Source organism: Quercus lobata, chromosome 11 (assembly GCF_001633185.2).
Source record: "Quercus lobata isolate SW786 chromosome 11, ValleyOak3.0 Primary Assembly, whole genome shotgun sequence".
Taxonomy (NCBI): Eukaryota; Viridiplantae; Streptophyta; class Magnoliopsida; order Fagales; family Fagaceae; genus Quercus; species Quercus lobata.
Window position 1 is genome coordinate 43,345,194 of NC_044914.1, and position 22,237 is coordinate 43,367,430.

Sequence of the window (22,237 nt, forward strand, 5' to 3'; positions counted from 1 at the left end):
GTGTCTGTGGGTCCCAGCTGGACCTGTCCCTCTTGCCGTGGGAATAAGTTCTCTGTAATAGTGTTTCATAAGTTCTCTGTAATAAGTTCTCTGTAATAGTATTCAGCTCTCTCTTGAACACTCTCTATATTCAGCTCTTCAACTCAGTCTCTATATTCAACTCACTCACAGAACACTCATCACACAACATTCTCAGGTAATATTTTTACAATATTGTGATTATTTGCTAGATCTTTTTTAAAGAAAAATTTAGAACATATTAGGAAAAGTTTTGTTTTTCTTATTTGTTAGTGTAAATATTGTGATCAATTTATTTGTTAGTATATTGTGATTATTTGCTAGGTTTTTTTTAAAGAAAAATTTAGAACATATTAGGAAATGTTTTGTTTTTCTTATTTGTTAGTGTAAATAGTGTGATTAATTTATTTGTTAGTATATTGTGATTATTTGCTATTTTTTTTTTTTTAATTAATGTTATGACACATTTATATAAGATCATGAATCTACTTAAGAAAAAATATCTATAATGAGTAGTAATTTAATGATTAATTGTTGGGAATATTTAGTAAATAATTGTGATTAAATTACAACATATTGGGGAATTTTTTTTTGTTAGTGTAAATATTTTGATTAAATTACAACATATTGGGGAAATTTTATTTTTATTTTTTTGTTAGTGTGAATATTGTGATTAAATTATTTGCTAAGTTTTTTTTTAAGAAAGTTAATATTGTGATTATTGGGAATATTTAGTACCAAATATTGTGATTATTATGTGAAAATTTGAGTACTCTAGATATGCAATTTTTTCCTTTTTATTTTTATTTTTTCATTTAAGAGAATATATAAAACTTTTTTGGCTAAAGGTTCGAAGCTCAAAATCTTATAAATCCAATTATTTTTTATTTTTTTTAAGGAAGTTGCAACAGTAAAATTGTAACATGAAATGGTCATGACCATGACCATGAATGAATGTGTACAGATGGTGCAGCACGAGCATGTATAGTTTGTGAAAAATTTACAAATATTTGGTGTTGTTACCATTTGTAACATTCCAAGTTAGGAAAAAAGGAACAGACTTTAAAAATAGAAAGAGAGCAAACGCTGTCCATTTCCATAGCCCTTTAGGATTTTAGGGGATTAGATATTGGCAAAAAGAATGGAGTCATTAGGGATTTTTTTAGAAAATAACTACAAATATTGTGATTATTGGGAATATTTAGTACCAAATATTGTGATTATTATGTTATTACAACATATGGGAATATTTGTTTTGTTTGTTAGTGTAAATATTGTGATAATATGCTAAGTTAAAAAAAAAATTAATATTGTGATTAATTATTGGGAATATTTAGTACTAAATATTGTGATCAATTGTTAGGAATATTTAGTACTTTTAGGTCTTTCTCATGGATATGAAATAGATTATGAGTTTGATACCTAAGATAGTAGTCTTTTTACCATAAATTATTTCAAGATATATTTGTTTAAGATTTGTAACAGAGATTTCAATGGATAACTAGTTGGTATATAATATTTTTGTTCATCATAACTTATTTGAATGAGTTTTGAAAGTCATGCCCCTAGAATGATTTAGAATTTTTAAAGAATATGAAATTGGTAATGACTATTTTTGTAAGATTACTAAAGGTGAGTATATGCAAATTTGGTTGAGGTTAGTATTGTTGGCATTTCATACGCAAAGTTTTGTGATTGATGTTGATTAAGCGTTATAAATTTGTCACTAACACAATTGCACTTGATGATCTATAGGTTGACAATGATCTATATAAATATATACTACGGTGGACCCCTTAGCAATGCCAACCCTTATGATGGAGTCTCATTTCAAGGTCCGGGTATCCAGTGCTACTATATGATGATACGCCGTAAGCTAAAGACCCTGAATGAGCTGAAAGTAAAAATTATGGAAGAGTTGCAAGTGAACCCTGCTTTGCATGACATACATATTACTTTCCGTTCTCCATATGAAGTCCTCAATCAATGCATTAATTACAGATATATGGCGATAACAGAGGACAAACATGTGAAATTCATGTTTAGTAAGATGGACAAATGGAAACAAGCAGCAGATTTTGAGTTATACGTCACTTTGGAGCCTCGTGCAGAAGTCGGCGTAGAGGACGAAATTGTACAAACAACTACATCTCTACAGTTTGCAGTCCTAGATGATCAATGCACCACATTGGGAGGCTATACACCCCCTTTTCAAGAGACACCAGTAACAATTGAGAGCGAACCTGGAAATAGATATGAAGATCAATTTTGTACACATCGAGGTGAATCCTCTACAGTTCCAGTAGTTGAAGATGAAGATGAAGACGAAGACTGTTCTGGGGAAGATGGTGAGGATAGAGATGAGTATGAAGAGAGGATTGACGATGGTGACTTTGACAGGGGTCTTGATGACCATGACATTACTCACATTCCTCATGTTGATGATATGGCTGAATGTGATGAAGATGATGAGGACGCTAATGCTAGAGTTCAGCATGTTACAAATACGACCCTCGTTTATGAACCTCCTGCCTCATCATTTTATGAAAATACTTGGGAAAATATGGTTGATCCTGAAGTTGGTCAGCAAGCATTTGGTTCTTGGAATGCAGACATGAATTTTGCGAAAGGGTTGATTTTTGCTAATAAAGATGCGGTGAGACGTGCATTAACAATTTACGCCGCAAAGTATAACAGAAACTTTGTGACTAGTAGGTCGACCACAAGTAGACTGTCTGTGAAATGCAGCGATGAATCATGCATGTGGTACGTTAGGGCAGTTGTGAAGCCTGAACTCGGACTATGGATGGTCACATCTTATAGGGGTCCTCATAGTTGTATGCCCCTTGCCACGGCCCTTGATGGTAGAATGATGGATTGTAATTTTCTAGCAGAAGAATTTGTTCCATTGTTGAAAGAGAAACACACGGCAACAATTTATCACCTCAGACATTTCATTAAAGGGAAGTATTATGGGCATATTCTTTCTTACTATAAGATATGGGATGCGAAACAACGAGGTATTGCAAAGATATTTGGGGATTGGGAAGAGTCTTACCAAAGGTTGAAAAAGTTATTATTTGCATACTGGGATCAAGAACCTGGCACCCGTTTCTGGTTTCACACCATACCCAGGGACGAGTTCGGTGATACAATATTGCGCTATATATTTTGGGCTTTCGCTCCATGCATTGCAGGATTCAGACATTGTAAGCCAGTGATCAGTATTGATGGGACCCATTTGTATGGTAAATATCGAGGGGTGTTGTTGATTGCAATGGCCACCGATGCCAACAACAAGGTTTTGCCTCTTGCCTTTGCCGTTGTGGACAAAGAGTCAGGGTCTAGTTGGGGGTGGTTTTTAGAACGCCTCAGGAATGCACTGGGGGATGTGATAGCAGATAAGGACATCTGTATAATTTCTGACCGACATAAGGGTATTCAAAGTGCAATTGCAAACTGGCCTAGACATGATGATGGACGACAACGAGTAGTTCACAGATATTGCCTTCGACATGTTGCTAGCAACTTCAACACGCATTTTCAGGACGCCACTTTAAAGTCATTAGCCTTGAAAGCGGGGTATGCTACTCAGGAATCTAAATTTGAGTTGTACATGCAACCTATCAAGGAAGCTGAGATCGAAGCCCTTAGGAAGAAACGGAGAACCGAGCGGCAGGAAAGTGAACCCGACTCATCCATCATGCCATACACATATCTAATGAACGAGGATCTAGACAAGTGGACCCAACTACATGATGGTGGATACCGTTATGGGGCTATGACAACCAATGTCTCGGAGTGCTTCAATGGAGTACTCAAAGGTGCCCGTGGCCTACCCATTGCTGCAATGGTTGAATTCACTCATTGCAAACTTGTTGCGTATTTCCATGATCGACACAAAGAAATTACTCATGATCTCTCAAAGGACAAGGTATGGACTAAATATGCCTTAAAAATCTATGGACACAACCTACAAAAATCAATTTCACACCAAATAAATCCGTTTAATAATCAGAATGGTATATATCAAGTAATTACTTCATACAACATCTATAGCTCTGGAGGGGGAAACCATAGTTATGAAGTAAATGTAATGGCCAGAACATGTGGTTGTGGAAAGTGGCAAATGAGAAAGATCCCTTGTTCACATGCAATTAAAGCTCTTCAGTACTTGGGGCAAGATGCGACTGCATATATTGACCCATGTTATAGTTTGGTGAACGCCATTCACACCTACTCACATGCATTTGTGGTGCCAAAGTCAGATTCATTGTGGAGGGATGTGGATGGTCCAAAGTGGGTGCCTGACCCAAAACTGTTGCGGGGCAAAGGTCGACCTGTGGCGTCTAGGATACGAAATGAGATGGATGGGGTCCGGCGAGAACCGGGAAGCCGGAGGCCAGATTCTGACTTGAGGGAGATTCAGCAAAAGCAGAGCTGTGGACTGTGTCATCAACATGGGCATAACCGTAGAAGATGTCCGCTTTCCCGTGGGGCTTCGACAAGCAGTAATAATCCAAACTAGGTAAGTGATGCTTTTATATAAAATGCCATGATTGTATCAATTAGCCAAGTTGCATAGATTAGTACGTATGTTTTGGGTTTTGGTATCTAACAACAATATTTGAATTTTTGCCAGGCATGCAAATACTCGAGTTTGGAATGGCATTGTAGATGTCAATTGGGGTTCTCTTTATTATGTGTTTGAACTTACTACTGGGTTGTATCCACACAATTATTATTTTGTTTGTCACTGAATGAACTTGTAATCGAAGTATTTTATATCCAATGTACCTGTTTCTAGATTGTGATATTATGACTGTTTAATTTTGTCTTTCAATTTTAAATCCCCACAATTTTGTAGTTTATATTGCTTACTACTCACTAGTTTAATTGTGATGATTGAATTAACTTACTGAAATGAACTTTAAACAGTACATATATATCCAGGCCAGGAACAAATTTTGTCAGAGTGATGTGTGACTTGGACGGTTAATTTTCAATGAATTAAAGGTAGCACTGTACCAAACTTCAACTTCAAACCTTACAGTTACAGACTACAGGACAAGCTAAATGGAGAATTGGGTTTTGGGAATCTCCATCCCCTTTTTCATATATGAACTAGTCTTGGCCTTGTTAATAGAATCTTTCACAATGTGATAAAGTGAAAGAACACCTATTGGCTATTGCTTAATATTGTCTTTTCTCAGCTGGACGGTACCACTGCCACATGGAGAAGAAGGGACAGCCATCGAGGTCAAGTAGAAAGCAATAAAAAAAAATTCAAGTTATCTCAGTAGAACTACTACCTTACTAAAGCCGCTGCCATAGACAAATAAAGTACGTAAAAACAAGATGAAAGAAATGATCCATATGCTAGCAGGACAGGTTGTGGTACTAAACCAAATTAGATGTGTTCAACAAGTGGGTGGTCCTTTTCTTTCCCAATATCCCTGGAAAATATTTTGTTTCTTTCCCTAATGTTTCATTGTAAATTTTAAGGTTGTTTTTTTCCTCCTATTATAGTTAATTATAGAAGACCAAAAAGAGAAATGGCAAGAGAGCTCCACGTAAATGCAATAGCCTCATTATTTAGGTAAAAAAATAAAAATAAATATTTATTTTATTTTTTAGGGGAGAATATTACTTGTAAGGGTTCTTTTGCTCCCAAAAAAAAAAACATAAAAAGCCTTTATTGAACCCAATGTTCACAATTCTTAACTATGATTTTTCCTGAATGCTATAGACACACACACATCCTTCCCTTCCCCTTCAAGGGGTAATAAATATTGTCAATGAATTATCAACCCTTTGATTATTCGTGCTTTGAGCATTGATGCTACAACTTCCAATTGAAGCTTGGTCAGTACCATCAGTGCAATCATGCTCATTCATCAAAAAACAACCAAAAAGAGAAACAATAAACACCCCAAGGAAACACTTATTTCTGAAGACACTCGTAGGAAATTTCCCACCTCAACATCCATGCAAACCCGACTATGCATTTATCTAGTGAACAGATTATTGTCTATCAAATATATCAATTACAACCTCCCATTTGTCTGATTTTTTTCCCCATTTTAAACATTGGTTATTTTATAAGGAAAAAATAAATTCTAACAATTTGTGATTGATAGAAGCATCAATGGAACAGAAAAGGTGAAATAGATGACTTTTATTTATCAAATTAGTATCATTTCGGTAAATCTCAACATAATTTAAAAGCTGTACATAGAAAAATCCTTGTACAAGCTATGCAATTCACATACAAAGCTCTACGCAAACCAACATACTGATTATGAAGAGGCTATACGATCATACATAAGATCTAGCTAAATCCAATCCATTTAACCAAGGATGGAACAAAGTGACAAATTACATATAAAAAACAATCAAATTATATAGCCAAAATGGATAGATGCTACACAGCTACACTATTGTTGCTTATAGTAGCCACTTTGCTTATATACCTTACTTTCTCACTATGGTACCGCTCCATCAACTCTTGAAAAGAATGTTTGTTGTTGATGGACTACTCTATATCAGCAAATGATGATGCACAGGCAATGAACTCCTTCACACGCTCTTAAAAAGGTGTATAATTAACTAATAGACGATCCAAAACGATAAAAGTAGATTCCACCACCTGTGTCATGGACTTGTGTTGAAGCAGATTCATTGATTCAAGATGGGTAAGAAGCTGATTTTGAAGAGGCAACACTGTCTGCTCAAGCACATCCACGTTTAAAGTTGTTACGCTACCTTTTAGCAAAGCAGGAGGACTCTTGGGGATTGACAATTCACTCGAAGACTGAGCGTCACGACAAGATATTTGTGATGACGTCTCATCAAATTCAACAATTGAAGGGCTATGATGCAGGTCAGCAGAGCCTTCACAATTAGACACATCTTTATCTCGAGGAACAAATATGGAATCAAAATTAGGGAAAACACCTGCCAAAAATATGAATCAGAGTCACAACCAAAGATGAAAGAGGGAAAAAAAACCAAACAAATGGAATGTAATCTGTATTTACCACAAGAGAGAGGCCGAGGTGGAAGAACTAATAAACATCGAGGAGGAGGGAAAGCAAGCCGGCTCAACCAACCCAGAATATGAAGTCCTAAAACTTGACTTATACAATCTGTCACTGGAAGAAAAAATATATATATTAACAGATAACTGATAAGGGCAAGCAGCAAGTTAGTAAGAACAAAGCAAGAGAAACATAAACTATAAAGATACGGTGGGTGAGAGGGGGGGGGGGTTGGGCTGGGCAGGGCAGTAACTGTAGGATACATAGCAAATGTGTACATGCGCAAGAAAATACCTTCAGTACAAGTGTCTCCAGCAACAGTAATCTGCCTCCAGATCTCAGCCTGTCCGCAATGAATCTCCCATGCATCATATAATCCAAGTAACGACTTCATTCGGATAATCAATTATCAAATTTTTCTTAATCAACTGAAATGGAATCATCCCATTTTGGCAAGCACCATTCTCTCCATGAACCAATTGTCTCTGTACCACATTATTGGAAGTCGATGGGCCTTCACACACTCAAACACCACTCACAAATGGAACAAACCCACACTCTCAAAGCACGCAAAGAAAGATAGAATGGAGAGGGAAAAGGAAGAGAATTCTTCTTGTGTTCTTATATCTGTTCTTCACACTTGGTTTGCAATTAATGGAGGAAAACATGAATATATACTACACCATGCAACCTTAATTCTGACAGTATTAAATTATATAAACTTTAAAATTTTACTACTCCATTCAACTTGTTTACTATATTATTTGATGAATGAAATAAAGTCTCATAAATAAAATAAGTTGTTCATAAACACTGCAAACATTTCATTAGCAAGTTTCTTATTCTTTCAGTAAACCAGCACAGCGAAATGGACATATAAAGACATCACTAAAAAGTCATGTTTTCCGCCTCTCTCCTAATGGAATCAAAGAGTGCAGTACATAAATAACGTTCTCCAGAGCTGGGGAAAATCACCTGCATAGCACACAAAATCAAAAGGAAACAGTTAAATAATTGGGTTAAACATATATATGCCGACAAGTATATTTTTCAAACTTTGAATTAGGTTAAAGAGTGGTAATAATTACACACAGTATGTATGGGACACCCGGACACACAATGCCATGTTAGCTGAAATTATGTTTTGAGAACACAATTTCAATAAAAATTGTGAAATTAAAAACACGATTTTACCATTTCACAAATATAACTTAAATTACAACAAATTGATCAATATTGTATACGATATTATGGCCACACAACCTGCAGCTAAGCAAAAGTAATGGACAGCTTGAAAATAAATATGGTATTCTACAACACTCTTCATCTCCTGGTTTTGGAAGACATGAAGAAATATGGATCCTAGAATGTGCAGTCAGGACTCCGTAGAGCATACAAAAGGAGTCATCCAAAACATATTTAAAGGGGTTCAGATGTGAAGCTTGAATTAAAATAACCTAAGCAGACTATCATAATAATAAAAACATGCAACAGAGATTCTATATTAATTTGAAGAAGGCAATAAGACTTACAACAATAAGTTTTCCATCATTTTCAGGCCTCTTTCCCACCTTCATTGCAGCAGCTGCTGCAGCACCAGATGAAATCCCCACCTGAAATAAACAAGCTCCCATTTTCAACAGAGAGTTGGAAAACCAAAGAGACCAGCAAGTAGCAACAAAAGAACTGTAGAAATTATGTGTAACAAAAATAAATAAAAAGGAAGTGTAAGGAATTCCTCTAGAATCTTTACATATTATCTAATTAAGATAATTCCATACCAGCAAACCTTCTTTCAGGGAAAGCAGCTTAGCAGTTTCAATAGCTTCCTCACTTGATACCTGAAAAAAGTTACCAAAAACATCACAAATCATTGAAGGTAAATCCATGCCTGTAGTAGCAGCCAACAGAAATCAGAAATGTTGTCATGGAAACAAAATAGCTCAGACTTGTTATGATTTGACAAGATTCACAAAGCAAACGTTGTAAGTATGTTCCTGCACTACTAATCTAATAGGTTCAATTAATCAGATGCATTTGCAACTTTTACTTAAATATGTAACAGGAATGTCCAAAGTCTTCTGTGTGTCTTTTCAGTTTCTATTTGAGGTAGAAGTATTATATCAGTCACTAGACACTTGTCAAAGGCCTATCAAACCCCATGGATATAGAACACTCAAATTTTGTCAGAGCATTCCTTATCATTTTCCCAAAGCATCTCTCTTATTAAATACTATAATAATAAAATAGTGCAGATATTGAGTATGGAAAATCAATCCCAGAAGAAAAAGTTTACAAGAATGATCCATTTCGTGAAAATGTATGCATTTTCCTTTCCAAGCCTTCCTTGACAAAAGGAAATAAAGAAGATGAACAAATCTCCAATAAAATATTCAATTTTCATTCTCAATATAAAGTCGTCCTAAACAAAATATCAACTTTCCCTGCTGAATCTCTCCATATCTCTGGGCCAGTGGTTTCATAATGGATCTGAACCAAGAATGACAGAATGATTTATTAATGGTCTCAATCATCTATCCATATCAAAATATAGCAAATGTAAACAATACCTGTGGGTTCGCAGGATTTGCAAATTGTTTAAACAGATAACTATTAGGGAATTTGCTTAAGAGCTCATCAGCCTTCTCAAAAGCACCATCAAGGCCCTTGGTAGGATCTGTAAGGTGCAACTCAGCTCCAAAAGCTAGGGACACAATTCTTCTCTCAATGCTATATGAAGCTGGCATGATAAGTATTAGTCTGTAACCCTTGACAGCTGCAATGAAAGCCAACCCAATGCCAGTATTGCCGCTTGTTATCTCCATGAGAATAGTCTTTTTCCATTATTCAAACATGTCCCGAATCAATGAAAAATATGTTAGTTCTATAATCTGGACTACATACATAGCAATATCTCATATACAATTAAATATAAGTATTAAAGAGAAACTAAAAAAAACGAAGAATTAAAAGTAGAAGTGAAAAACCCTGTAATATGAGCATTACAAAACTGTGAAACAAATCCCAGAGAGGCCATCCAAGTCTCACTTTAAGTCATAATGAGGTTAAATATCAGCACAGTATGCAATAAAATGTGTACCAAATGCCAAATGAAAAGCCATGCAGGTGCCATCATAGCAATTGTAGTAATATACTTTATTTGGTTTCAATTCTTATAATCAACCAAGAAAGAAGAAAATTTGAAAGGTAAAAAACCTGTATGACCAAAAAAAGAAACCTTGAGATGTGTAGAGATTTCTTTACCAACCTTCCCTGGTGTAATCAGACCCTTATCCTCTGCATCTTTTATCATACTATATCCAATCCTACATGCCAAAAGTTGAATTCAAATGCATGTCAGAACTAAAGATTGTCAATTAAATACAATAGCTTGTAAATCACACTATATAAATCAAAATAAATAAATTAAAAAAAAAAAAAAAAACAGTTAAATAAAGAGTAATGCCTGTCTTTAACACTGGAACATGGTTGCATCATCTCAAGCTTGGCAGCAATACAGGCTACACAACCATCCACAACATTATTGAGATATACCATTGGGGTATTGCCTATCAGCTGCACAAGTCAAAAATTACCATTAACAAAATGGAATATGAGAGCAACAGCGTTCATAATACAAAATAATGAAAACAAAAGCAACATTAAAGCATTAATTCTATTGAAAAAAGAATACTTCTGTAACATCTTTCTTGATTGCACACTTGTCTTCCATCTTATCTTCTTAAAAATACTGCAAAATGATAAAGAAAAATGAGTGTGACGAAACTTCAAAGAAGTAGACTGCATTTGCATATAGAGAACAAAAAAAATATAATGGGCAAATTTGCACAATCATGAAAAATAATATTGTCCCATTTTGCTTTTCACTGAGCCAATTCCTTTTTTCAATTAGTAAAAAAACTGCAAAACAAATCAAAACTTTTGATCATTACAAAAATTTAGCATGATTTGAGATATATCAACATGATACGTATAATGGGAATATAATTAGCAAAGTGAACAAAAAACAGGTATTACATTAGTGCCACTCTAGTACACCGGAGGTATTCATGATAAAAAAAATATATATTATCACAGACCAAATAAGCTTATTTTACAATGAGACAAGTCAAACAACATCTCAGCAACCCCAAGAGCAGAAGGTTCACTTACAGTCAACTCAACCTCCAGCACAGCTAGGTCTTGGAGATTTGAAGAGTCCTCAACTCGTGATGGATCAATATACTTTGTAGATGTTAAATTCTCTGAAGTCTCATCATGTTCACTCCTCTCTATGACAGGCTCTTGATCTTTCTCAAAATGTTCATGTACAGCCACAGAAGTTGGGAGATGTTGAGGATTTTCCATCTCTAGTGAATCAAACTTCCTCTTTCGATTATTAATACTCAAATCACCCATTTTAGTGACTAACTCATGGCTTGTTGAAGTAGAATCTACAGATATGCCATGTTTGCTTTCATCTACAAGATCATTAATTGTGGTAATTTCTTGAGTATCCCATTGAAGGAAATGACAAGCTCCTTGTCCCGTTTCAAAGCCACAATCCATTAATCAGATATCAACTAGTATGTGAAAGAATGGCATTTTAAAATGCTCTATAAGGAGGATACACAAAATGAACAGAGGCTGCTCTCCTAAAATGCTGCCATTGGATCTATATCTTTTCAAGTTTCTTAGTTTATTTTTATCTGTATTGGTTTTAGTGTGATTTACCAAAAAAAGAAAAAATCACCAATGAAACAACACAGCCTTACACAATAAATTGTACCAAAAACCTTAAATGCAAAAAGACAACCTTGGATCAAGAAATGCCTTTGAAATTCATATCAGCTTGCATTTTCGACAGAGTATGATTAAACAACCGAAATTGAAGAGAGATGCCTAATAAAAAGGAGGAAAGAAAAGAAACAATAATAATAATAACAACCATGAAATAACTACTACAACAACTTACTGCTATACCAAGAGCAGTACTGGTGAAGAAGAGGTAAAGGAAGGCCCCCAAGAATTTCAATGCTGTAAGCAGATCAATGTTGCTGACATCAAGTGATTGGACTGCATTGAAAAGCACAATAGAGGTGGCATCATGCACCACTCCCTCACCGAATACAATACTGTAAAGTAAGGGCGTTTCATCTTGATTGAGAACCTTTATCAGGCCAAAAATATCATGCATTAATGGAGCATGTCAATTTCCATGTATAACATTCATGTAAGGATGAACATCGTGTACCTGCAGCGTGCAAACTGAATAAGTTGCTGACAATATGGCACCAACAGCTGCACAAAAAGGATGCACAAATGATCAGTATTAAAGGAGTAGCTAAAAGACAGGCAATTGCTGGTAAACTAGCAGCTTTGAACCAACTTGTACTGTTAACACTCATCTTTCCAGTTTCTATTTAATTAAGAATTAAAAATAAAATCCTCAATAAATCACAAAAAACTAAAGACTTCCAATTCAACTTATATCTAGTCCAAAAAAATAATTGAATTGCGAATATTTAAAAAAAAAAAAAAACAATCGCATTGCAAAGACATTGAATTAAATTAAATTAAATTTGAAGTCAATTCAATTGCAAACTGGTTCCATAGTGTTTTTCGGTTTGACAAATGATCCATAGAGTTACCACTAAGGTACAAGGCTCTTCACAGAGAAGAACAGAAAACTAAAAGCGAGCAGTGAAAAAGGTAACTGTTATTCATATCTACCTAAACTATCTGCCGATACCTTTGAAGCATGTCCTTGTGCTGCCAGCTCCAGCATGGTAATTTGAACAGCACCTGGCTGCTCTGGTCCACGTGGAACCTAAATATCACTAGAATTGTTCACAAAGAACGTTGCATCTCGTGTTTTACGAACAGGTTCAAGCATGGCACCTTTAAACTGCCAAATTCAAGAAAACAATATAAGGGGCACTATCACTGTGGTTAGTTATTTCCAATTGACTTCCCTCACAATATTTATAAAATAAAAGACAACTTGGACTAAAGTTTAAAGCATAAAATACCAAGTATCTTCATGTATGCAGCAAACTTACACAAACAGAAATATCTGAACTGAAAAGCCCTCTGTCTAGAAAGCTAAAATCACAGAAATCACTTTCTTCTAAATTGTTAGGAGTACCATCTAAATGCACCTGTAAAGGTTAAACAACCATCATAAAGTTTTCTGGAACATGAAAAATAATGCTCATATAACGGGATGATCTTATCTTCATGTGTAATGATTTTTCTGCTCCACCCTTGGCCATTAAATTAAAGGTTTATTTCAAGAATAAGGCGATCAATGCATAATGATTATATATAGAACTAAAAGAGAGAATTATATGATTTGGTACCTCTGGACAAAGTATTCGATCAATCTCAGTGAACAGATCAAGTGTGGTGCAACGGCGCTACTGGACATTTTCAAGGGATAGCAGTCCGGCTGCATGCACCAAGTCATAAGTTCTAGGATACGTTGGAAAGGCTTCACACCTGAAAGGAAAATGGAATTATTATATATACAAGATCAAAGCATTAATTATTTACAATAACCAGATAAAAGTACAATACAGTGGCTAACTTCTTTGTGAAGCAAATGATACCAAAGTAGTTCCTTAGATTGCTCAAAAAGATCATTCTGCGACAGTGCTGAGTTTTCAAGGGATCCTTGAATCGTATCATATAATTCTGTTATTATGGCATATCCTTAGAATGCATAACTTCTTTCAGAGTTACTTTATAATCTTTGGTAATTTGATTCACCAATACTCCCAACTAACTCCAAGCTCCAAATTATTTGAACGCTAAAAATCAAATCCCCTATACTGCTACTATTACTAAGTACCCTTAAAATTCTCACCAAACGTATCTGAAATATAGAATTGGCAAGTAACCACCTACACATTAAAGTAACTGTAAATCTTTTCCAATCAACACTTTCACTAGTAGACATGTAATGCCAGCCAAGTTCAACAGAAGGATTGGAAAGACAAGCCCCCTTCAAAAAGGTTAGTACTTATCCATTCTATTTAAGATGACCCACCAAATAAATTTTCAAATAAAAGTTCCTGGAACAAGACAGCCAATTGAAAAGATATCTGGAAGGGGACAGCAAACATGTAACTTGGATCAATTTATCTCCAGGGTTCACTGACTAAACTAAATAACCTGATATACTATCCTTGCATGTATATGAAAGACTGGAGCAATAGAATAACATTTAGTTGAGATTTCAGGTTAAGCAAGAATACCAAGATGTATCATTTATACTGAAAGAAAAATGGTAGGAAGAAGGTTTCATTACCAATCATGCAATACACCAACAAAACCCCTGTCCATGATCAAGGGAAGGTAGTTTGGTCCATTTGTATGGACCACATTCATGTTTTCTGCACCAATGTATCTCCCTCTCTCTCCCTCAACCCTAAACCCAAAAATAAAAGATTCCAAATCTTAAAGATTCCACCTGCTGATGCCACCCAACCAGTGAGATTAATGCTCAGAGGACGTCCAACCTTTCAGCCTCCAGCTGTAAGTCTCTATTTTCAGCAGTGGAACTAGGCGTTTAGCTATTGGGTGGGAGGGCTAATTAGGGACAGAATTGTGTGTATCTATATATATAATATAAGAAAAGAAAAGTAAGTGCATTTTTGGGGGAGCCACTTGTATACATAATTAAACTTTATCCTCAAATGTAAAGGAAAATTTAAAGCATTTAGAAAATCTTGGGGGGGCAATGGCCCCCTCAAGCTATAACATGTAATATGACTTACTTCCCAAGAGCTTTATGGTGCAGAACAAGTCCCAAACCAGTACCATCCATCCCTACATACATTCATACCAACAAAGTTTCAACATCCAGCAATTTTAAATATAAAAAATAAAAAAAAAAAAACTGACAACAATTTGCCTAATGTTTTAACCCACCAAAAAACACATTAAACATCAAAGAACAAAATCACTTAAAGAAAACCAAGAAACATATCCACTGAAATCTAGCATCAACACATATCTCGTAAACACAAAGCACAAAGCAAATTCAAAAGTAGAGAGTTGGATAAACTTTCCAACCAGGCATTAGTATTTCAATGTAAAATTTACAAAAATCAAAGACTTTGAAATATTATTAAAAAGAAAAGGGTTTTTAAGATAAACCCACATCATTTCGAACGGTCTGACAGAACAAGCAGTTGGGAACCATTTCGAACAGCTTCATCAGCAGCTTCACTATATATATTTAGTGTCTTTTCCAAGGAACCATCAACTCCTTTACGAATATCAAAAAATGTTGGCAAAACTTGAGGTTTCAAAGAGGGATCATTTAGCAAGGACTCAAGCTCCCCTTCATTCAGTACGGGACTGGACAAAATAACCTGCTCCATGGCAAAAAATTATAACGTGCAGTTCAAAATTTGAAAACTGAAAGCATTACATTATCATTTTACCTAAAAGTCAATTCAAATTAATTGTTAAAAACACCATTAATATGGCAGAAAGAGAGATCCTAACAAACCTGTGAAGCATTTTCAGGTCCAACCTAGAAAGAGTGAGGTGTTTTCTAAGCTAAGTGCTGATCATCACTTAGGGTCAGAAACTCCAATTCTCGAGTGTCCTCCTTTGTTTCTTGATAAACCCACATCAAATAATTAGGAATGTTTTCAAAGCATTAAAAGAATTAAATAAATAAAAAAAAAGTGATTTCAGAGAGCAAGAGAGAGAGAGAACCTCTATGGGATGCTAATCCTAATGCATTTTACGCTTATGCTGTCTCGTATAGTGTCTGGTATGTGGGGGAGGGGGTACTACATCTCCTTCGTGAGGCTCCTCACGTTGCTGCAAAGATGAAGTTACAACCAAACAATGGATTACATGAATTCCAATACCAACCATAACAGTAGTTACTCGATATTTATTACATTAAATGATTTGTCATACCGTGGGGCCAGCGTTGTGTCCTGCTTTGTGACCACCTGTCCCACAAGGAGGTGCTTTCATTGTACGTTTAGGTCGACCTTGTGGGGGTGACTGTAACCCAACAACCTGCTCATTCTCAACATGCACAGCTGGTTGTTTTGCTTGACTCCCAACAACTGCGGGGGAGGATGGTGTAGCAAATGAAATGTGAGTGCCCGTACTCATGGGATCTATATGTAGTCTAGGAGTGGGCATGAATGACATGGAGTGACTATGGGGCGGTACATGGTCTATATGACGAATGTTGTACGATGGGGATTGCGTGTGCATGACAGGAGGGGTTTGATTGAAATCAGGGCCGAGATCAAAGGATGGTGGAGTAAATGAAAGATGAGCAGGATCAAAAAATGTATGTGAGGTGTGTGAAGGGATCTCGGGGTGAAAAGATGCATGAGTAGTGGGTAGAGAGATATCTAGGTTAGAAACTACATGAGCAGTATGTGGAGGGATCTCTGGGGAAGGAGATGCATGTGGAGGTGGAGGGAACTCTGGGGCAGGAGATGCACGTGGGGGTGGAGGGAGATCTGCCCTACTGACAACCTGATGGGATGCAGCACGCTGACCATGGCTATGGCTGGCACGAGTTGAGCTCGTGCTTGGTCGTCCAGTATCTTCTGGCGCTTCTGGATTTGCCCCATCGATATTTTCCAACGGAAGTCGAGCAGTTATACGGTGAAGGCGTTCCACTGTCTTAAGTACAGCTGAAATATGGTTGTACTCAGGACTGCCTACTGTATGAAGTCTCAACAACTTCTTGTGACTGGCAACCTGAAAGTAAATAAATACAATTAGTACATCATACTGAAGTTCCTGATACGCAACAAAAATTGAAAAGAAAGGTCAAAGCAATTACCATAATAATAAGTGAAGCCGAAGTGTGGTCGACGAACCTCCAAGTCACCCTATCGTACCAATCGAAGTATGGATGAGCAGGCGACATATCACCCTCTAGTCGTGCTCCAGGACATAGAGATCGTGCTCGAGTATTCCATACTCGGATATGGCCATAATGTCTGTCCCTCCAATTCACATTCATCTTCCCCCTCAAGTCTATGGCATGAAGGGCTTCGTCAGTATCAACATATGGGGGGGGTTCTTGTACCATCCCGAACTGACGAACAACACGGTCCGGTGTATGTTTCTCTACTAGCCAGAAACATACAAGCGGTACCCTCGCCGTCCATACATCCCTTCCGGCGACACAAAACGCAGGCAGGTGGGCTAATTCAGTTTCATATGGTTGCCACACCACCTAAAATAGTCAAATCAAAGGGCAGCACATTATGCAATGTTCCATATCTATGAGCTCTTTTACATTTATAAATACAATAGTCATAAACAATAGAATAAACACAATGTTGGTACCTGCTTTGGATGCATACAATCTAAAAGCTGACGGTACCGGACCAGACAGATTTCGGCGGGGCTATTCAAGGTGTTCACAACCCACACAGTCCTACAATTGCGAAAGAGGAAGTCAATACTTGGAATTGAGAATATGAAGTAATAAACAACAACAAATGATGGGCAATCGTAAATTTAACAGTACATACCACTAAGATTATACTAATAAATGATTATCTAAACATATGATTAGTGGTGGAGCTAAAAATTAATAAGACTTATATTATACATCAATCATAACATATGACCTCCGTGGTTGTCAAACGATATATAAAAAATATAAATAAAAATCCTATTAATGAGTCACAATTAGAAGAATATCAAGGTTCAAATTTTATTTTCTATGTCTAACAATGTGTTTAAAATTATGGATCTATTTCCAATAGAGAAAATCGGTCAAAGAAGAGACTTACTTAATAGACAATGGAGAAGGTGCAAATGGTGGGCCATATGCACCATCTGGTGGGAGGTCCATCCTTGGGCACAAAAAAGGGAATCTAACCCATGCCCAATACTGAACTAGCAACAAGGCCCCACCAATCTGACTAGCACCTCTGTCGGTTGCCCTGCATAACTCTCTGTACAGCCATGCAAGGCAAGCGCTCCCCCAACTATACTGAGGTGGATTCCGTAGGTTCCTCAGCATCTGCAACCACATTGTATGCACCCTATCACCAGACTTGTCGGCGAAAATTGTGTCTGCCAGGAGTGCTAGGATATAACACCGTGCATATTGATGCACAACCACCTCTGTTGCATCATCGGGCAACCCTTCGTCAATTTTTTCTAGTAGCTTCTTTATTTGGATCCTTTGTCCTTTAAGCGTGGTGTCATTAGTAGCAATTCCAAGCAGACTCTGACATTCATCTTTCCATGTCAAGTCAGTTGTTCCAACAATTGCCTCACCATCGATTGGAATCCCGAAAAGAACCTCCACATCTTGTAATGTGATCGTTGTCTCACCATGTGGCAGGTGGAAGGTGTGGGTTTCAGGCCGCCATCGCTCAACGAAGGCCGTGATCAGGTTATGATCAATCTCTCTACTTGGGGTCCTATACAGCCCCTCTAATCCAACTCTCTTCACAATGTCGACGATACGATCATCCACCACTATCCGGCGTCGTTTTCGGAACTCGTCATTACGACCGCGGCATTTCAGTGGCCCTGGATCCTGCACATGATAGAACTATGGTGATGAGATGCAATATGCCATAACCTTTGTATATATGATTGTAGTTATTGATCCCAAAAAACAAAAATAAAGCAGTTATGAAGGGACCTTAAAATATCAACCCCAAAAAGAAAAAATAAAAACAAAAAAAAAAAGCAACAACGGGAGAAAAATAAAAGGATGCAATGCATTTTATACATTTGTCTAGTAATGAAAGGTTTCCCATGCGACCAGCCTATTGCTGCCTCTAAACCAGGAAAAGTCAAAAGGCTTCTTAAAGCTATTTCATTAATTTAAGAAGCTTTAAGTAACTATCTTGGAATTTGGTTGTATTTCGTTGTCATAGTTGCTGATTTGTGTTTGTTTTCCCTTAAGCTCTGTTGTTGTCCAACCCTTGAATTTACTTAACTAAGTATTTTAATGCAAGTAAGAAACTCAAGTGAAAAGGGTCCTTAAGGATTTTATTTGATTTATGACAAAAGCTTGTCTTCAATATGATTCATTAAGCTAGGTTTGTTACACAAGTTGTAATTCCAAATGGATTCCTAAATATAAACTTCTATGTTTTGCTTTTGGAACCTAAGGATCATATCTGTTTGACATGATATGGAAAATAAACAACCTAAATAGAGGAAAGTAAAAGAAACTAGAGGCAAAGGCTAGCGTTCTCAATAATAACAATAAAAATTACTGCAACAACCACAACCTGAACAACTTCTTGCCAAGCAACAATAAAATTATCACAGGTCACATTGCTTCAAACAAAAATAACTCTTATGAACCTAGGATTGCTTTGTTCATGTACACCCACACTAACAGTCAACCAATCTAACTTAACCCAACTAATGCGCATGACCATGCATTGAAAGCTAGTAATACCATTGACACTTAAAATTTCAGAAATGGGAAGAAAAAAAAAATCAACATAATGTAGAAGGATAAGAAGAGAACATTCAGCAGGTGGTCGGTTTTAATTTTTACCTTGCCTTCCCAAACAGCGCACGCTCGATGTGTTTTTATAAACCTTAACACCGAATCGTCAGTGGGCCCAGGACCAAACTCATCAGGGAGCTGAGCAGGAACAGCAGCCATACTGCACGAAGTTTAGGGAGTCAAGAGTAATATAATCACATGTTAAATTGGCAAGGAAAGTGATGAACAAGAAAATGATTCAGTTTATTTTGACAACAAGCAGATGGTCCTCTTTACTCATAAAATTAATTTGGGCTACAATGAAGTTTTACAAAAGGTGACAAAAAGAATGAAGGAAAATCATATCCGCGTTGATTAATTTGGGCTACCCACATAGTTGGCCCTACTATTTTCCCTCCTACCAAATGGACCCTACAGTTACGTGCTACATAAAAGATCTGAAAAAATTAAAAAGGGGGGAGGAGTTTGTGGGGTGGGTTCTGAAAAGACTTTCTAAAATTGATTATCTGAACTCACAACAAAACATCCAAACCAGGGTACAATGGTGAACAAAGCCTTTACCCTACCACCCCAACACAAGTAGGTACGAAAAATCTCATTTCTACACTTCATCCTACCAAACATAATGTAAGAAATCATAAAATCATTTCAACATTGCAGCATTGCCTGTGTAGATTCATGTGAAAACTATGCAGAAGAAGTGAAGAACCAGATGTTAAAAATAAGACAATATAATGCAAAATTTAAATACCAGGACAAAAAAAAAATAAATAAATAAATAAAAAATCTTCAATAACAGCAATGTATATAGTAAAGCAAATGAACAAAGGTAACAAAGCAAACATGGCAGCCAAGATTTGAAATGCAGCAACATAGTAGAATCATTACCTGCAATATCACTATGCAACTACCTTCTCTAAAAGCTTATGTTGTGAAGCCTTTTCAAGCCTATTCCTGCAAGGTATAAAATGCAATTAGCACCTCAAATATGTATATATATGGATGAACATCATTTCTATGCTTATATAAAGAAGGAAGAAAGGAAAATAAATTTCTAGACAGACATTTTAATATATATGATGAATTTCATATTGTAATATTTAGGAGAGCCTTTTTTTTATAAGAATAATTTTATTGAAAAAAAGACTACATACAAAAAGCACAAAGCAGCCAAAACAATACTATTATAAACAGTATAATAAATTGATGCACAAGGTAACTACATGACACCAATTAAACATCTAACACGTCTACATTCATAACACTATCTAATGTTTCCAACCCAATTTTCCATTTTACAAGACGTTTAAACTTAACAACATATTATGCTATACTTGGAGCCAACATCCATCTTAGAAGATGCCAACCAGTTTGAATGTTTAGGATGACAATATCAGCATTCAGCACCTCTATCAGGCAAATTACTTCAACCACCATATAAAAACATAATAAAGGAATCGCAAAAGTACACACATATACAAATACTTAAATCATGCTCTGAGGTACAAGTCATAATAAAATAGATTCTATTCATTTAAACATTTCTTCAAACATATAGTACATTTATACAAGAATACACAGATAATTTTCTCAAGCATGAACCGTTTCTAACACATGACAAATCAACATAATGAAACCCCATATTAATTTGATGATAGATCGTAGTAGAAACATGATCCAAGGCTATTCATTATTTTGGTACACAACAAAAAGCAAAACTCACCACTCAACCAATGCTTTCGCTGAGATAAAAACTCCAAAAAAAAAAAATACTTTAACATAAGACTCAAACTTTTCTTACTAATTTTCTTTTGCTTTCCTGCAGTTTCTCGGTTGCCAAACAGAGGGAAAGCCCAATACTTGACATTAAAAAGTTAGAAAATAAGAAATCGGTGAAGTAATAGAAACGTACCTAAATGGAAATTGTTTGTGAAAACCAGACGGCGACGGGAAGTGCTCCGGAGCGAGATGGAGGGCCGACGGCGACGGAGCTCAAGAGAGGGAATGAACGCGATGGAACGGCGACGGAGCTGAAGCTGGATGAGTGCGACGGAACGGCGACGGAGAAGGACGGAGCTGAAGAGGACTGAGAGTGAGAGAGAGAGAGAGAGAGACTGAGTTTTTTGAGTGATGCACTGTGAGTGTTGGAGGGAATGAGAGAGTTTTTTGAACTAAAGAGTTTTTTTTTGAGACTGTTTTGAATGAGTTTTTTTTTTTCAGTCGGATTACATACAAACCGAGTCTAATTCGTTTTTTAAACACAGAAATCGAGTCCAATGGACTCGATTTCTATGTGCAAAAACCGAGTGTATTGGACTCGGTTTGTATGCATGGAAATCGAGTTTATTTAACTCGATTTCCAGTGTAAAAACCGAGTTCATTGGACTCGATTTGTAAGCATGGAAATCGAGTTTATTTTACTCGATTTCTGTACGCCCATTTCCCATATCACTGCAAAAAAGGAAAATCGAGTATCCTAAACTCGATTTTACAACCCACAAATCGACTCCAATAAACTCGAATTGTTAGAAACCAAAATAGTTTGAAACGTTTGCTAACTAATGATATTGTTTAGATTTTATAGTTATTTTCTAAAAAAATCCTGCAATATCCAATAGAGTTGCTTGTAATAATCTCTATGAGAAGCAAATATACAACAAAATAGCATTAAACAGAATAACTCATAATA

General features: G+C 36.2%; 2 protein-coding genes and 1 long non-coding RNA gene across 6 annotated transcripts; all 3 read right to left on the bottom strand.

Moving 5' to 3' along the window:
* Positions 1-6,169: 6,169 nt before the first annotated feature.
* On the bottom strand, positions 6,170-11,770 carry LOC115968253 (bifunctional L-3-cyanoalanine synthase/cysteine synthase D1-like). 3 transcript variants are annotated; one of them, XM_031087594.1, is made up of 8 exons: positions 11,232-11,305; positions 10,753-10,809; positions 10,525-10,634; positions 10,327-10,384; positions 9,629-9,892; positions 8,840-9,548; positions 8,591-8,671; positions 7,744-8,033 (listed from the first exon to the last, which is right to left on the bottom strand). In XM_031087594.1, exons 2-6 carry the CDS (start codon positions 10,789-10,791, stop codon positions 9,465-9,467), a joined length of 555 nt encoding a protein of 184 aa, XP_030943454.1. In that variant the 5' UTR covers positions 10,792-10,809; positions 11,232-11,305; the 3' UTR covers positions 7,744-8,033; positions 8,591-8,671; positions 8,840-9,464. The 3 variants fall into 3 exon arrangements, with proteins under 3 accessions (XP_030943453.1, XP_030943454.1, XP_030943452.1); XM_031087593.1 differs by lacking the exons at positions 9,629-9,892; positions 10,327-10,384; positions 10,525-10,634; positions 10,753-10,809; positions 11,232-11,305 and adding exons at positions 6,170-6,975; positions 7,059-7,172 and having other exon boundaries at positions 7,353-8,033; positions 8,840-9,092; XM_031087592.1 differs by lacking the exons at positions 10,327-10,384; positions 10,525-10,634; positions 10,753-10,809 and having other exon boundaries at positions 11,232-11,770.
* A 327-nt stretch (positions 11,771-12,097) lies between these two features.
* Positions 12,098-12,836, bottom strand: LOC115968254. The gene is made up of 3 exons (XR_004086718.1): positions 12,792-12,836; positions 12,313-12,359; positions 12,098-12,134 (listed from the first exon to the last, which is right to left on the bottom strand). It is a non-coding gene; the product is annotated as an uncharacterized LOC115968254 (long non-coding RNA).
* A 2,534-nt stretch (positions 12,837-15,370) lies between these two features.
* LOC115968252 (serine/threonine-protein phosphatase 7 long form homolog) lies at positions 15,371-21,571 on the bottom strand. 2 transcript variants are annotated; one of them, XM_031087591.1, is made up of 10 exons: positions 21,461-21,571; positions 20,437-20,502; positions 19,597-19,708; positions 17,858-18,615; positions 17,406-17,496; positions 16,894-17,292; positions 16,002-16,808; positions 15,792-15,899; positions 15,580-15,681; positions 15,371-15,439 (listed from the first exon to the last, which is right to left on the bottom strand). In XM_031087591.1, the coding sequence occupies exons 3-8, from the start codon at positions 19,705-19,707 to the stop codon at positions 15,810-15,812; spliced, it is 2,256 nt and encodes a 751-aa protein (XP_030943451.1). In that variant the 5' UTR covers position 19,708; positions 20,437-20,502; positions 21,461-21,571; the 3' UTR covers positions 15,371-15,439; positions 15,580-15,681; positions 15,792-15,809. The 2 variants fall into 2 exon arrangements, with proteins under 2 accessions (XP_030943451.1, XP_030943450.1); XM_031087590.1 differs by having other exon boundaries at positions 15,580-15,689.
* Positions 21,572-22,237: the final 666 nt, after the last annotated feature.